The sequence below is a fragment of the Vespa crabro genome, chromosome 10, assembly GCF_910589235.1.
Source record: "Vespa crabro chromosome 10, iyVesCrab1.2, whole genome shotgun sequence".
NCBI lineage: Eukaryota > Metazoa > Arthropoda > Insecta > Hymenoptera > Vespidae > Vespa > Vespa crabro.
The window spans coordinates 3,420,750-3,436,991 of record NC_060964.1 but is presented as its reverse complement, the minus strand read 5'-3'; the positions used below and the strand labels follow the sequence as shown (position 1 = coordinate 3,436,991).

At 26.9% G+C, this 16,242-nt stretch overlaps 1 protein-coding gene across 5 annotated transcripts in view; it reads right to left on the bottom strand.

The window, feature by feature from the left end:
• The window catches only part of LOC124427734 (protein fem-1 homolog CG6966), a 44,699-nt gene that overhangs the window by 6,295 nt on the left and 22,162 nt on the right, over nt 1–16,242 (bottom strand). For 4 of the 5 annotated variants that reach the window (XM_046971029.1, XM_046971028.1, XM_046971026.1 and 1 more), the window contains exons 3-4: nt 626–785; nt 1–83 (exon numbers count right to left, since the gene is read on the bottom strand). The exon at nt 1–83 is cut by the window's left edge and continues 118 nt beyond it. In XM_046971029.1, coding sequence (XP_046826985.1) covers nt 1–83; nt 626–785 — 243 coding nt within the window. Of the gene's footprint in view, nt 84–625; nt 786–1,545; nt 2,642–16,242 lie in introns of those variants that run through there. The other variant, XM_046971031.1, reaches the window with a different exon arrangement.

Here is a 16,242-nt window from a genome sequence, read left to right as displayed (position 1 = left end):
CAATTTCACTAGTTCGATGTGACCGGCTGCTGCTGCACACCACAATGGTGGCGCACCTTCTATGGTTTCGCCATCAAAAACAACTGAAGTAAAAATATTATACATCCTTATCTAACCCATTTACATTTTAAATAATAAGATAATACACTTGTCTGATACACGTCCATTATTAGCAATTTATTATTAAACTAACCGTTTCTTTCTCTTTTTATTTTTTTGCTTTCATTTTTTTTTTTTGATCCAATCCAACCAACTGTATTATCTTTTTCTCTTATGTGGACTAATTAAAACATTAATATAGATAATGCAATAACAAGAATTATGACAGTTATCAATGTGCCGTTAACAATAATCGAACGTTTCTTGATTCGAGACTAGAATAAATGTTTTTTTTTTTTTTTTTTTTTTTTTTTTATGTTCCTCAATCTTTCATCGTATAAATCCAATTAGTATAAATGATTGTTCATGTCATTTAGAAGAATTTTTTATGAGTTGTATCAATACGTGGTATTCGTTCCGAGATCACAAAACAAATATGACGCATAAGCGACGTGCGAAAAATGATAATTTATTTTTTGCAAAATTCTCTATGATTATTATTTTTTTTTTCCTTCTTTTTTGTTACCTGAGCCGGGTTGTTCTATGTCTGCCCCACATTTTACTATGAGATATTCTGCCACATCGTAGTGCCCATTTCTACAGGCCATAACTAATGGTGTAGCCCCATGGGTCGTAGTGCTGACTAATACTTCTACCTCATGTTTATCCCGGCGCTCCAACAATCGCTATTGAAAAAGAACGAAAATATTTTGTTAAATTCTTTTTTTCTTAATTTTAGTTTTTCTCTTCTCTTCTTTTTTTTTATCGATCAATTACATACATCAATAAAATATCAATTCGAAATTCGAATATATTTCAGGAATGTCGTCTACCAAAAAAAATAAAAAAAAATAAAAAAAAAGAAATAAAATAAAAGAAGAAGAAAAAGAAGAAAATAAAATTGAAAATCAACAATTTTTAATAGTACTTGTAAATGAATTACAAAATATTCATTTAAATAATTCTGAAAACGAATTCGTGTTTAGCGAGAAAATTTATGAAGTTCTGTTTATAATGCTACAGAAAATATAACGTAAAGATCGAGTCAATCTCAGAATGAATCTTTCGAGTTTAGTTTTATGAATGGATAACTTAATAATTTACAAGAATTATTATATATATATATATTAAAATCGATTAACATTTCATTAACAACTAAAAAATTGTATAATAATAATAACAATAATAATAATTTCAATTAATTAAATTTTTAATTAGATCTTTTGAATTCGAGATTTGTAAATATTTAAATTAATTAGTGCCTATATTTTTTTTTTTTTAATTTTTTTTTTAAGTTAACAATCAATTTGAAAAGCTTTGTCAATAGAAAATGATGTAACTTTAAAATAAATCTAGGAATATTTTATTTTTTTTTTTTTTTAGGAATATTAAAGATTAGAGAGATCGATAGTAATAACAAAAGTTTCTTTAGTTGTCAAAACTTACATTTGAAAATACGTTACCCGTTTTGAAGATATGTAATTGAGAAACGATATTTGAATATACGAAGAGAACTAGAGAATTTTATTTTTTAAATATTATGTGCGATTTTAACGAGTTTTCAAAATCGACTAACAAAGTCTACGACTTAAATTAAATATCGTCTAGGATGTCACGTGCTAGTTGTGTCCATGTACATAATTGGTATTCAAACTCTTTTCGACGACGATACAGAGTTAAGCATAGGAAACGTAAAAATGGTTGTTCTCTTCTCTTTTCATGCGAATAATAAATATTTAATATATGCCTTCTCTCCCCTTCTCTTTATCTTTATCTTTATCTTTGTCTTTGTCTCTCTCTCTCTCTCTCTCTCTCTCTCTCTCTCTCTCTCTCTCTTTCTCTCTCTCGCTCGCTCTTATGCACGCGCGCGTTCACAAGTATATTTCTTTCGCGTAGAGATGTTCACTCTGTCTTCTTTCAATTTGCAATGACCGTTTCGTCTCCCAACGAGACCTTCTTAAACGTTCTTTCTTCTTTTTTTTTTTTTTTTTTAATTTTCTTATTCTCCTGCAAAACTTCTTTTTCTCCTACAAAACTTCTTTTCCTCCTTTATATTTTTACAAACTTCCTGTTTTTTCTCCCTCCTATTATAAAGTCACAATCACATCTATTTATCTCAATCAAAAATCATTATTTCCTTGTTGAAAAAAAAAAGAAAAAAAAAAACAAGAAAAAATTATACCGAACGAAAGATGTCGTTTATGTATTATTTTTCTTTTCTTTTCTTCCCCCCTCCCCCCGCCGCCTTTAATACACAATAAACGCTTTTCATCAGTTTAACGTGAGGTAACGAAGTAGAGTTACGAGTGAATAAAGGATTCAAAACAATATTATTACTTTTTGATAAACGAAATAAGGACTTTTTTTCCCGTCGTTGAGTTCGTATTTATTTATTCATTTCATTTCATTTTATTTCAATTGACTTTGCCTATTTTCTTTTTCTTTGAACGTAAACTTAAGGCGCGTAACGTTTATATGTACTTATTTAATAATACATCACTGATCGAATTTTACATTTTATTTTATTTTTTTTTTTTTCTTTTTCATTTTCTTTTTATATACCACAGACAGAGCGTAACATTAGACATTACGGTTAAGTTATGCAAAATATTTCTATCTTTTATTAATATTGCATTGAACTAATGTACTGAATTAATATAAAAGTCATGTGAACCTTTCCATGTGAAATTTCAATGATGATTGGCTATAGTTTATCTTATAAGTAACTATAAAAAATTAAAGGAAAAATTCTTTCCGTTATGGATATAACGTAAGAATTCACACAAAAAAAGAAAAAGAAAAGAAAAGAAAAAAAAAGGAAAAAAAAAGGAAAAAAAAAAGAAAAGAAAAAAGAGAGAGAAGAGAGAAAGAGAGAAAAAAAGAAGAGAAAAAAAACAAACAAAATAATAATTTATGCAAATTAGAAACGCTTGTTTTCTTTTTCTATGTTCAGACAAAAGAAGGCAAAACTTTTCAACACACACACGTATGCACAGACTGTTGCGGAAAGAATATTAATTCGTATATATACATATATACATACATATATATATATATATTATATATATATATTATATATATATATATATATATATATAAACACACACACATATATATGTTTATATATATAAAAAAAACGGAGCAAATCCTCGCGCGAAGCCGCTTTGTCACCGACTGACCGAGTGGAACCCCGGTTAACACGCGCTCCTCTTGGAGAAATTACGCTTCTCCTCCACCGTCTCCTCTTCTCCTCCTCCACCGTTCGTGGGACGTGCTGGTCCCGTTAAACGTATACAATCAGTGACATTGGGCCCACCAACGACTAACAAACTAAAATATTTCTTTAATACTAACGATGATTGAGAGAAATGGTGAAGGTAAAGAAAGTTTGGTAGAAAAGTGGAGAAAAAGTTTCAAGGAAGAAAAAGATGTTGCATTTTTACCATACCATTTTATTTCTTTTTCGTCTTTTATCTTTCTCTCTCCCTCTACCCCCTCCCTCTCTCTCTCTCTCTCCTCTATAGGGCGCTAATGATCCCGTTATTCCATTGACCGATTTTCTTTTTCCAAAGTCACCTTTTACGCATCTCCCCATTTTTTGTTCTTCCTTTTCTCTTTCTCTCTCTCTCTCTCTCTCTCTCTCTCTCTCTCTCTCTCTCTCTCTCTCTCTCTCTTTCTCTTCGTTTTTACTCTCTCCGAAATCATCTCATCTCCTTTCTCCTTCCAATCTTTCTTTCGACCTTCCTCTTAGCCGAATGTAGGTAAGGAGGACAATCGAAGCCGAAAATCTTGGTCCTAATGAAATGTAAGAGAGGCAGTACGACAACATCATGATCGTTCCTTGGTCGACGAACGATCGAAGAAACGAGGCGATTAAATTCGACGAATAACATTGACTAATATGTTAATGTCGGTTCTTTTATTAATGGCTTTTAGATATGAGCAATAAAAAAAAAATAAAATAAAAAAAATAAAATAAAAAAAAAAATAAAAAAAAAAAGAAACAGTTGTCACCGACCGCTCTTATATATAGGATATTATATATAGAATATATTCATATCGGTGATATCCAGAAAATTAATTGTTTTTAATTATAAATTATGTACATTTGCGATTGAATGGATTCCCATTTGGCGGTGTCGTTATTGATCACATGTCTTTCCTGTTTGCCGATGACAAAGTACGTAAAAAAAGCGTTTTCATAAATATATTCTTGTGAACTTAATTGTCCGACGACAATAGCTCATAAATGCGACCTTAAATATATTATTTTTGATTTTTACATTTAATTTATTCCGTTGTCTATGGTTGAATTTATACGTAATTCAACCACTTAAGGATTAAGATCGAGGCATTTTCTAAGAAGAAGAATTTATACTTACATTCAATGAATATGCTTAGTTCCTATGAAAGAGGACTTTATGTAAAATTTATATGATCTTTCATATCACGTTCGGTCGTTACGTTCGAAATTGATTATGTTAATTGCATTCAACTCATTTAACGTCGTAGTTGTTTAATTCTAACGCGTATTACTGATTACAAAACGTTCTAATCTTATACTCCTATACGTGTTAAAAGATGAACAATGTTGTAATTGATAATTTGACAAAGAGGATCGATCGAAATTCGAATAACGCGTGAAATTTGTTCCGTTTTAATCGAGTTAACACGTACCGTTAGAATTCGACAAAAAGGAGGACGAGCAATTGCTTCATATTTCGTTTTGTTTTGTTTTGTTTTTTTTTTTTTTTTTTTTTTTTTTTTTTTTTTTTTTTTTTTTTTTTTTTTTTATGTCAGTTCTCAATAATTTGAAAAATTTTAAAGCCAACCAAAGAAAGGAGGATAAGATTTATTGGTACTTGAAATTCTTTTTGCTTCTACCTTTCTTTTCCTTTCTTTCTTTCTTTCTTTCTTCCTTCCTTCCTTTTCTTTTTTTTTTTTTTTTTTTTACTTTTTTACAAAGCGACCCACTAAAAATTTTTACCTTCCTTTAAATTAACAACGCGAATGTATATAACAACCGAAGCGTAATTTATTGCCAAGAGTATAAAATTGTTCTTCTAGGACGATTTATACGGTTTGGTTTATTAGGTAATAAAAGGTACTGTGGAATATCTGGTTACACTTGTAACATCAACCCGGAAACATCATTCTGGAATTTAAATCGAATAATGGCGTGTCTTGTAAGAACGTTATATTAGTATTAGATTAGTTCATTATTTTTCCATCGTTAGTAGTTGTTTTTATGTATACTTTTACATTTGTACAGTTTATATTTTTGACCTTTAATAGTACTTTTAAATATTTTTGTAGAATCATCGTTAACGTTTATCAAAAGTATTGAAAATGCAAACTCATTCGACAAATACGACCTACTAAACGTACGACACATAAAAGGTGAATGTTGATAAAATTGCATAGCCTTTCAAATATTTTATGTTAGATGAGTTTTCTATTTGACTAATTTCTTTTTTTTTTTTTACACGAGTGGAAATATTCATTTGTCATAAGTCGATGAAAAATCATTTGTTGTAGATCTAAAGATAATAAATTTGCAAATGCAATTATTAAAAATTATATTCGACATATAATATCAATTATCAAATAATGTATTCGTATCGACTGATTTCGTCAATAATGAAAATAATTTTTTTATTACAAATATAAATAAATAAATTAAAAATAATTATCATAATAATTAAATATTTTATAAATATTCTTATAATAATTAATTATTTTATGCGACTGGATAATTATCTTATTAATTACAACTGATTAATAATTATTTTATAATCTTATATTTTACTATTATTTAATGGGTCTTTTTGAGATAGTGAAAAATAAAAATATGAAGTATTTTTAAAATTAAAAAAAAGAAAAGAAAAAGAAATATTAAAAATTAATAATTTATTTTAAATATAGTATAAAATAAATGAAATTATTTGTAATAATTAATTATATAGTTATTTAATTATAAAATATATTATTTATTAATTTATTAATATAAATATAAATAAATATTTTTATTACAAATAAAATAATAATGATATCTTACACAATGAAATTGATGTAACAATCGATAATACAATTTAGAAAATACGATAAATTTCATAATGATATTGATGTAAACCTCTTAAAAAATATTTTAATAATTTATAAAAATATATGAATATAAAACAAAACCGAACGATTGAATTATAAATAATTATACGGATTGGTGATAAAATTGCGAAAAAAAAAAGAAGAGAGTTAGAAAAATAAAAAAAGTAAAAAAAAAAGAAAAAAAAAATAAATAAAAATAAAAAAAAATATATTGACACTGCAGAATTAAAATCACGAATATAAATTTGACAATTCTTTTGTTCTGCTTTATCATATAAGAGACAAAAAACTATATCGTATTTATTACAAGTCCATCGCTATAAAATATTAACAACACGAAATAAGAACATAAATAACGCGCGATTATTTTATATAACAACACATGTTCGAAACAATGGTGGGAGTTAGTACAACTATCTATGCGGAATGAATTGGGTAAGAACGTAGCGTGGGATTTTGTTTTTCTTTTGCAAATATATACAGGATGTAAAAATACGTATTCGCATTCGATTACACCGAGAAATGGCAAAGAAAAAGTTTTTATAAATATATATATATACATCGAAGATGGGTACCATCCTTTCGTCTTATTAGTTTTTTTTTTATTTTTATTTTTTTTATTTTATTTTTTTTTTTAACAATTAAATGGAACGAGAGCAATCCAACTGATGTTATTACGGGCTTATGATTTATGCAATTTTTCGTGTCTCATGCATTATGCTCTATAATTGACATTTTTAAATGATATTTCAAGAAAACAATTTTCTTAACTTCGCGAAACAACAAGCTCTGACAATCATGTTAGTAGGACATGTTTAATACGAACACGACGAAAGGATTTTGTGTAACACTGAATTTAAAATAATATAATGTCTTTCAAGATATTTAAAGAAAATCTGCCTATTTCACGTTAATCATTTTCCAAATAATATTAATTTAACAATTAGTTAAATTGCATTATGATTTTTATCTTATTTTTAGATCCGTCATCTTCTCAAATATTTTCACTCAAGATCCGTATGCATGCTCGTTTCTTTTTTCTTCTCGTCTTGTATATGCAATGACGTCCGTGAAAAAAAACGGAACAAAGAAGCTCTCGTTTGAACAAATAAATTTTCTTCGTTAATATTTTTTTTTTTTTTTAACGTCATACAACGAATTTACGTCATACGACGATTTGCGAGATCACTCGAAAATATTGATTTATCATTTATTAATAAATATACGAGGATAAGATATATCTCAAATATTAAAAGAAAATTTGTATTATATATATATGTATTTTTTAAAATATAATATAATTTCAATATTTGTCAGGAATAATAGAACTGTTTGTATTAGATTTTTCGAGAATGTTTTGTTACATTATAAAAAAAAAAAAATATCAAATAATATAGATTACTTTGAAATATACGATTATGTTATTTTCATAAAGGTCATTTCATTTCTCTAAAATTATTGACAATAATCAATTGACGGAATAACTATGGTCAAGCAATTTTCTTCATTTTACGATTACGAATAAAAATGTATTATATACATATGTAAATATGTATTCGTATGAATTAGGTTTATGACCAAAGTTACGTTTTAGCTATTTGCATAGGTACGAAAAATTTAACGAAACGATAAAGGAACGTTTTTAATACAAAAATGAGAAATGACTTTCGAATAATTATGATGAGTGAAATCATTAGCAATTTTAAATAGAAATATTATTTACCGTGTAAAACACGATATATATATATTTTTTTCTCTTCCTGTTTGTTTTTCTTTACTCAAAATGTTTTCTGACGTTCCTTCGAGCATTATCCACGTGTATTTCTTTCCTCCGGACAATTATTTTGCTTTTGTATATATATATATATATGTATATATATATATATATATATATATATATGTGTGTGTGTGTGTGTGTAAAAAATACATAGAAATGATACGGAAACTATTACTATCATGGGTCGCTACCAACAACATGTCTATTTTTTTCTTTTTTATTTTGATCTCCTATTATAATTAAGATCACTTGTTGTCCTAACAGAAATTTATCAATTTAAAAAGAAAATTATAAGGAATATTTATCGAATGATGAAATGATGTTGACTACAATAAAATTTTACGATCTATATATTTATCAATATTATACGATTTATTTTCTTGACTTTAGGGAACAATCGACAAAGATTTTGAAGTGATTTTATAAACAGAAATTAAAAAAAAGAAAAAAAAAGAAAAAGAAAAAAAGAATTCTTTTCTAATATTAAATAATCATCGAAAAGATTATTATTTGAATAATAATTAAAATAAACTTTGTCTAAGAGATAAATCATTACTGGTCCAAATAGTTTGCAATATTTTTGTTCTACGAATTTTACGCCAATCTTGTTGTATCCATTGACGTTTCAGTTCATTAATTCATTTCTATTCATTTCTATTGCGAGACCATTAAACTCTTGAAATAACTCGGATTACTTTAACGTTATATTAATAAATAATTCATCATTTCATATGTTTGATCTTGATAACAAAAGGAAAATATCTAATAACTATAATATCGATGCTTGCGATAATATTTTTGATAAAAATAATAATAAAGAATGATCTATTATAACATAATTAAGCATGAATAATAATATATTTTCACCAGGATGTAATACACAAGGAGAAAGGATTAATACGATGATACAACATTTCTTTAATCACCGAAAGCACATGTTTATATATATATATATATATATATATGTGTGTGTGTGTGTGTGTGTGTGTGTGTATGTGTGTGTGTGTGTGTGTAGGTAGGTAAATACGCAAGTATATAACACGCATGACATTATTCGTCATTTCTCGGCTATAAAAGACAGAGGTAGCTTTGATAATTATTCTATCGTGATATGCCGAGCAACACGTGTAATATTACTACATCTAATTATGCAATATTAACGTAATTACAATGCAAATAATTATATTCTCAAAGAAAAATTATGTTAAAAACGAAGATATAATCTTGTATCTCTGATACTAAGAAATAAAAAATAAAAAAAAAAAAATACATTATACTCTACTGACATAATAAATATGCAATACTTATTCAAGTGAATAATCATTAAAAAAAAATAGAAATTAAAAAGAAAAAAAAATAGAAAAGAAAGAAAAAGATTCTCTGTGTATCTGCACGTACATACTTCTACTTCTTATTTTTCATAATAATAAATCCTACTTAAATAATATAAGAAAATTATTGATTAGAGTTGAACAACGAGGAGAATAAATTTATGATGAATAGTTTACTTCGATAACAAACAAGCGTATCATTCGGTTTGTTTTTTGAGCAAATTTGTTTGTACTACGTTATCCTTGAAACGAAACGATCGATCGATAGATTTATGCAACGACGTGTCTTTAGAAAAATGTGTAGTGAATATCCAAGAAGTATTGGCAATAAAAAATACTCGCATTTAAATATGAAACCTTTATGAATCATTTTGAAGAGTTAATGATTCTTCGTTCGCGATGCATTAAACATTTAGCTCGAGCTTTAACTTGATGATATATGCGGTCGAGTATTTGAAATAAACAAAATAAAATAATATTAAAACTCTTTATAACTCAACTTTGTTTGTTGTTTGAAAGTAAAAAATATATAAGTATAAGGTAAAACTATATATATAAGTATATAAGTTATATATATATATATATAACTGTTACTTAGCATACATTAACCTTCGCGTAATCTGAACTAACAATTTTTTTAACAAGAAGAAAATAAAAAAAATATTTACAAAGTATATACATATTGACGTATATATATATATATGTATGTGTGATTTGAAAATTACATGATATTATAGAAGGTTGACTAAATTAACTTTGAAAGAAAAACGATAATATCTGAATGGTAAAACATTTTGCACTTTGCAAGTTCTATAATTTGCTAATCAAATGCATTCTTTTTATTGTAAATGTCGCATGAAATTCATCTACGGACCACAGGAACGTCAAGCATCATTGGCTAAAGTGCAAAAATTTTAGCAAAAAAAAAAAGAAAAAAAAATGAAAAAAAGAAATATGAAAAAAACAAAACAAAAACAAAATCATCGCCTTGACGACGAACGACAAAAACAGAAGAAGAAAAAGAATTGCATTAGAGCCTCAGTTTCTAATATATTATATATAATAAATAATTATACTTATTAAAGAGAAACAGTGCGAAACAAAATTTATGTCGAAGGCAAAAAATATTATAAAATAAATTAAAATTTCTTCAGATTAATATAACTATTAAGTATTCAATATTGCGTTCATTTTATAATCCCTATGAAATATTATATTTTTAATTTTCTTTATTACGTTGGACAAATCTTTTCAAACTTCGTGTCGATGGATCGATCGTCGTATCGATGTAAAGACGATAAATTTCTAAACAACAACAGACAACAACGACGACAACAACAACTCGTTCTTAGATTCTCATAGCATGCGTATTCGCGAATGAACTTTCTCTCGGAGTTAAAGAACAAGCAGGAAAGAACGAACGTGTATCATCTTCCCGCTTTTACTTGTAGATGTTTTCACTTTTACTTAGATAATTTCGTATATCTGGGAACCAAACTCGTTCTTTTTCTTTTCTTTTTTTAATTATTTCCTTAATATCAATTTAAATTTTTTTTTTTTTTTTTTTTTTTTTTTTTTTTTTTTTTTTTTTTTTTTTTAATATTAATCTTTTCATTCCGAACAATATATATACATATATATATATATATATATATATATATATATATATATATATATATCCTCGAAGAATAGACACTCAGAATACGAAAGAGCGTATATATGCGCTATTGAAAAATTGACAGTTAGATACGAATATAGTATCGAGGATCGTAAGTATGCAACAGCAAAAAATATTTATACTTTATCGAGGGGAGCAATAGCACTGATTAATTATACTTAATGCATTAAGTAATAATGCATAGAGGTATACATGTATGTACGTATGTATGTATATATGCAGAGATCGGCATATGTCAGTTTAACGTTACTGTTTATGATGACAGATCGATTTCTACAAATAATAATCAACAACTTGTTGCAGAAAAGGTTAGTTAAATCACCATATAAATCAGCTGTGTTATATATATATATACATATATATATATATTTTTTTTAATATTTTACATAAATTAAAATAACTTGCATTTTAAATTATTTTACACCGAGCCACTGCATATATATATATTTTTTTTTTATAATTTTGTTAAACTATAAAATAATGAATGGCTTTATTTTTTTTTTTTTTTTTTTTTTTTTTTTTTCATTTTTTTAAGATCTATAAACCGTAATATACTGCAATAAATCGTAATATTTATAGGATCAAAGGCTCATCTACATTTTTCCTTGAATATGATATATTCGTTTGACGCAGTTCTAAATTCTCTTTATATCATATGGTAACGTTCAATTCATCGATAAGGTATTAAAAATGAAACGTGATTTATCTAAATTTGAGATTTCAGATCCATCGATCTTAGTTAACGATTTTATTTTTAAAGAAGGAATACGAAGTAGTAGCAGCCAAATGTCAAATAACATTCTTCCTGTTTTAAGAATGCGTCATTAATAAACATGCGTCTACCTGTCCGTCTATCTATCCTCTTTCTTTCTCTTTCTCTTCTTCTTTTTCTCATCGATGTATAAAAGCAAACATGTCCAGAAATAAAATAAAAAAGTAACTTAGGTACTTACATACAAAAGAGGAAATAATATGAATAGAAAAAAAAAAGAGGAAGTATAAACGAAAGGACAAGATTCTTTTTTTTTTATTTTTATTTTGTTTTTTTTTTCTTCCTTTTTTCTCTTTTCCTTTTTTTCCTCTTTTTGTAATACAAAGCCGTATCAAGCACCAACGAGGAATTTATTATAGCTCGTTTAATATTAATTTTATTCACTTATATAAAAGACGATTGAACTGACATGCTCGAATAATTTAAATTCTATACTTTTGTCATCTTTGAATATTAATGAACAATTTCTGTTGTTAAAAGTATCGATTTATTAATAGACTTAATCGATTTTAATGGAAAAATAATAATAATAACACTTTACAGTTTATTATCTTTAATTTATTTTAATTGTAAAATAATAATAATAATAATAATAATAATAATAATAATAATAATAATAATAATAATAATAATAACAACGACAGTAATAATAAAGAAAAACACGTGTTATAATCAACACTTCAAAGATTAATTTTAAAAATGACTCGTATAAATTTCGAATAAACACATCAAATGGATTCGAAACACTTCATTATTACAACAGCAACTCACATAAATCATTCCTCTTCACGTAGAATTCTTTAATAGACTTTCTTTTCAATTCAAATTTCATAGAGTTCATTTAAGGACATCTTATGACCTTCGAATAAACATATAAGTAGTAAAAAATCTTATAGCCGTATAAGACATTTATCGAAACAATAAACAATTCTCTCGATAAAAAGAAATATTAAATTTCTTTAGAATCATCAGACAAAAATTTCTTACCTCCGATCTGTTCTCTTGGAAATCTACCATGGCCGCCGATCTGTTCCTTTGGAAATTTATCATGTAGGCCATTGGATTCTTACATGATAATAAACAATCAACAACGAACGATTGCAAATCGTATTAAAAAATATATCACGAAGAATCGTATACACATTCGTCGCACACACTTATATTAAGATTTATCAAAATTCTACGATAAAAACTGATCGTAAAAATGAAGGAAAAAAAAAAAAAGGAAATAAATAAAATCTATCTGTCTATCTATTCATCAATCCATCCATCCATCTATAATAATTCGAATCGATCGGTATATAAAACTGATTAGAAGAAATAGGAAAAGGAGTTGTTCGAGCAAGTAACGAAACGAAACTGATGCTTCCTCAAACCTCTGTTCGAACGAGGTAAGATATGAGTTTGATCTTAAGAGGAAAGAAGAGAAGGGGACGGAAGAAAAAGAAACAGGAAGGGAAGGGGGAAGAAGGAAAAAGGAACAGGATAAAAAGAACTGAGTAGCGTAAGAGAAGGACGGGGATAGGAACGGGAACGGGAACGGGAACGGGAGGAGGGAGAAGGAGTATTTAAAAGGGGAAGTAGGATCCTTTTCGATAATAAATAAACGAGGAAAACGAGAAAGCCGACTCTTCTCGAAAATTGCCATGGATCATACATTAAACGAGTTGATCCGATCGACCGAGTCCGTTTATGCGAATGAACGCCTTCGCGCACAGCTTTCTAATTGTTCTTCCTGATCAGTTCGACTCTTACTTCGAGACTCGACCTGCTTGCCTGCCTCTCCTATTACCTAACAGATCCCAAGGAGTGTTACGCGCGTTATATGCAATAGCTATTACGAAGGAAAACTACGAAGCAAACGAGCCAGGATGAAAACTCTTTTTCTCAGCTTAATAGAGAGAAAGAAGAGAGAGAGAGACAAGGATATATAGAATCTAAACGACCTTTTGCTACCACCATCATTTCTATCCTCCCCCTTCTTTGTATTCTTTTTTTTTCTTCTTTTCTTCTTTTCTTAAAAACACCATCCAAGTGAATCCATCATCCAGCGTCATTCAATCTTATCATTTTATTTTCTCTTTTAAATCATTTTTAATGATTCTGTTTTTTTCTAGCTTCGCCAACAATTAACTTAGCCAATATTTGTAATATTCTATAATACATGAGTAAATAATATTGTAATATAGTATATAGTATAGAATAGTATTATCAATGGGACGATATATGTAGTATTTTATATTGAAATAAATAATATTATAGTATAGTATTGTGAATATATAGTATTGGATTGACCAATAAACAAGGCCGAAATTTGCAGTACATAATATATGGTATATATGCTTGTTGTAAAAAAAGGAAAAAAAATCTTCCTTTATTCTTTTTTATTTTTAATACAAGAGGAAAGATTATTTTACTTCCTTTTTTTTTTTTTTTTTTTATTATTATTATTATTAATTCCAAACACGTTTCATATAATAGATCAATTTGTTTACGATCTAAACAAATTTATATTTTACGATTATATACGACCCATTAAAAAGATTTTAAGAAATAACATTACTTTTTTCCTCGTATTTAATTTTCGTATTTTATGAAATATTTATAATATTTATATATGAGAGAGAAAGAGAGAGAGACAGATTACAACATTCTACATATTTCCTGTTTGAACGTAAGTTATCTGATATATGCTGAAGACAGAACACGGATCTTGAACGCATTTTATAAGTGAAGTGTAACTTAAGTTGTGTGTTTGCGTTTATTAGAAAGAGAAATGAGTAGTTTCATATTTCATTGAGATTAATTGACATGGAGCTAACGAATCACCCAATTGGATTTATCTATTAAACGGCAAGCGAAAATAATTTTATTCCGATTGTCTTCGAGATAATTTGTTCTATTTGTTCTATCAATTGAAAAGAAACAAATTTTTATTTATTCTTAATAATAACAATAATATTAACGATGTTCATCATATATGTATTCATTATATATTATAATGAACAATTATATTTATCATTATAGTTTGTTTTATTGAACATTCGTATAAATTTTTAAAAATAATAATAACGTATTGATTATCCTTCGAATAGAAAAAATATCTTCTTTTTTATTGCACTTTTTTTTTTTAATGCAGAAATACAAAAAGAAAAAAATACGTTGTCGTTTGTGACTATTGAAATGACTTGATGGGTGTTAAATTAAAAAAATGGTAAACGAACAATAATATTTTTTGTTGAATTTATTATTACTTTTATACTGATGTGTAATATTAATGACAACAAACGACAATGACATTTTCAAGTTTCATTAGCGTCGGAAGCGGCTTAAATACCTAAGTCATGTTCGTGTAAAAATAGATATAAGATAATTTATTTCTTGTATGTAACAAGAAAAACTGACATATGTGTTTGCATAATTCACGGATGAAGGCCATAAACCGTTAAAGAGGGGAGGGGGAGAGAGAAACGAAATAAAAAAGATTCAAGAGGTACTTTCGGAATATTTTGTCATACACTACTTCTTTTTTATATTTTATGTTATATAACATATTCATATATATATATATATATATATATATATATATATATATAAATAACAATAAATATATATAAAAAATGTAGTAAATAATACATGTATATAATAATGATTATTAATAATAATTAATAATTAATTGTGTATAAAAAAATTCGACTAATTTTATATACGTTTAACATTCGAATGTTAAATGCATATATCAAACTTTATAAATTTTATAAAATCCATTTAATATTTTGGGATAAAAAAAGTAAGAGAAAATGAGGTCAAACGAAATCATCGCGTTGTCGCATAAGCGAGGCCGAGTTACGTTGGTTTTCTTAGGTGTTACTTTCGAATGATCGACAAGATCGTTACGTAGTTACAGACCTTCGATTGACCGTCTTTGTCAAAAGAGAAAAATAAAAGAAAGTATTACGAGAGTCGTAACTATAAACGAGCAACATTATTATTGTTAGCGATCCTAGAAGGGAAGTAAAATCTCGATTGATTAGGTAATCGCTACACAACGATGTGACGACCGTTTTTGTTACAACCGCAACCGACAAACATAATCCATATAATTCTCTTATGTAATGTCTCGAGAGACAAATTGGATTAAATATTTAACAGTGAGTGTCATAAAATTGGAAGAAAACAACAACGTGTGATATAATAATTATTATGATCGCTCGTACATAATTCGTTACGTTCGAGCATGTTTGTTTTTAAAGTGAGAGAAGAAGATTTTGAAAAAGAAACAAAAGAAAAACAGAAATAAAAAGAAAAAAGAAGGGAAAAAAAGTACATGCATATATAATTCGAAAGAAAAAAATAAAAAAAAAATAGAGAGAGAGAAAAAAGGAGAGAAATTATTCCTTATCTTTGTATATGCTGATAATACGTCACATTAAATTGTGCAAATAAATATCATTTTATCGTTCAAACGATTACACTACCA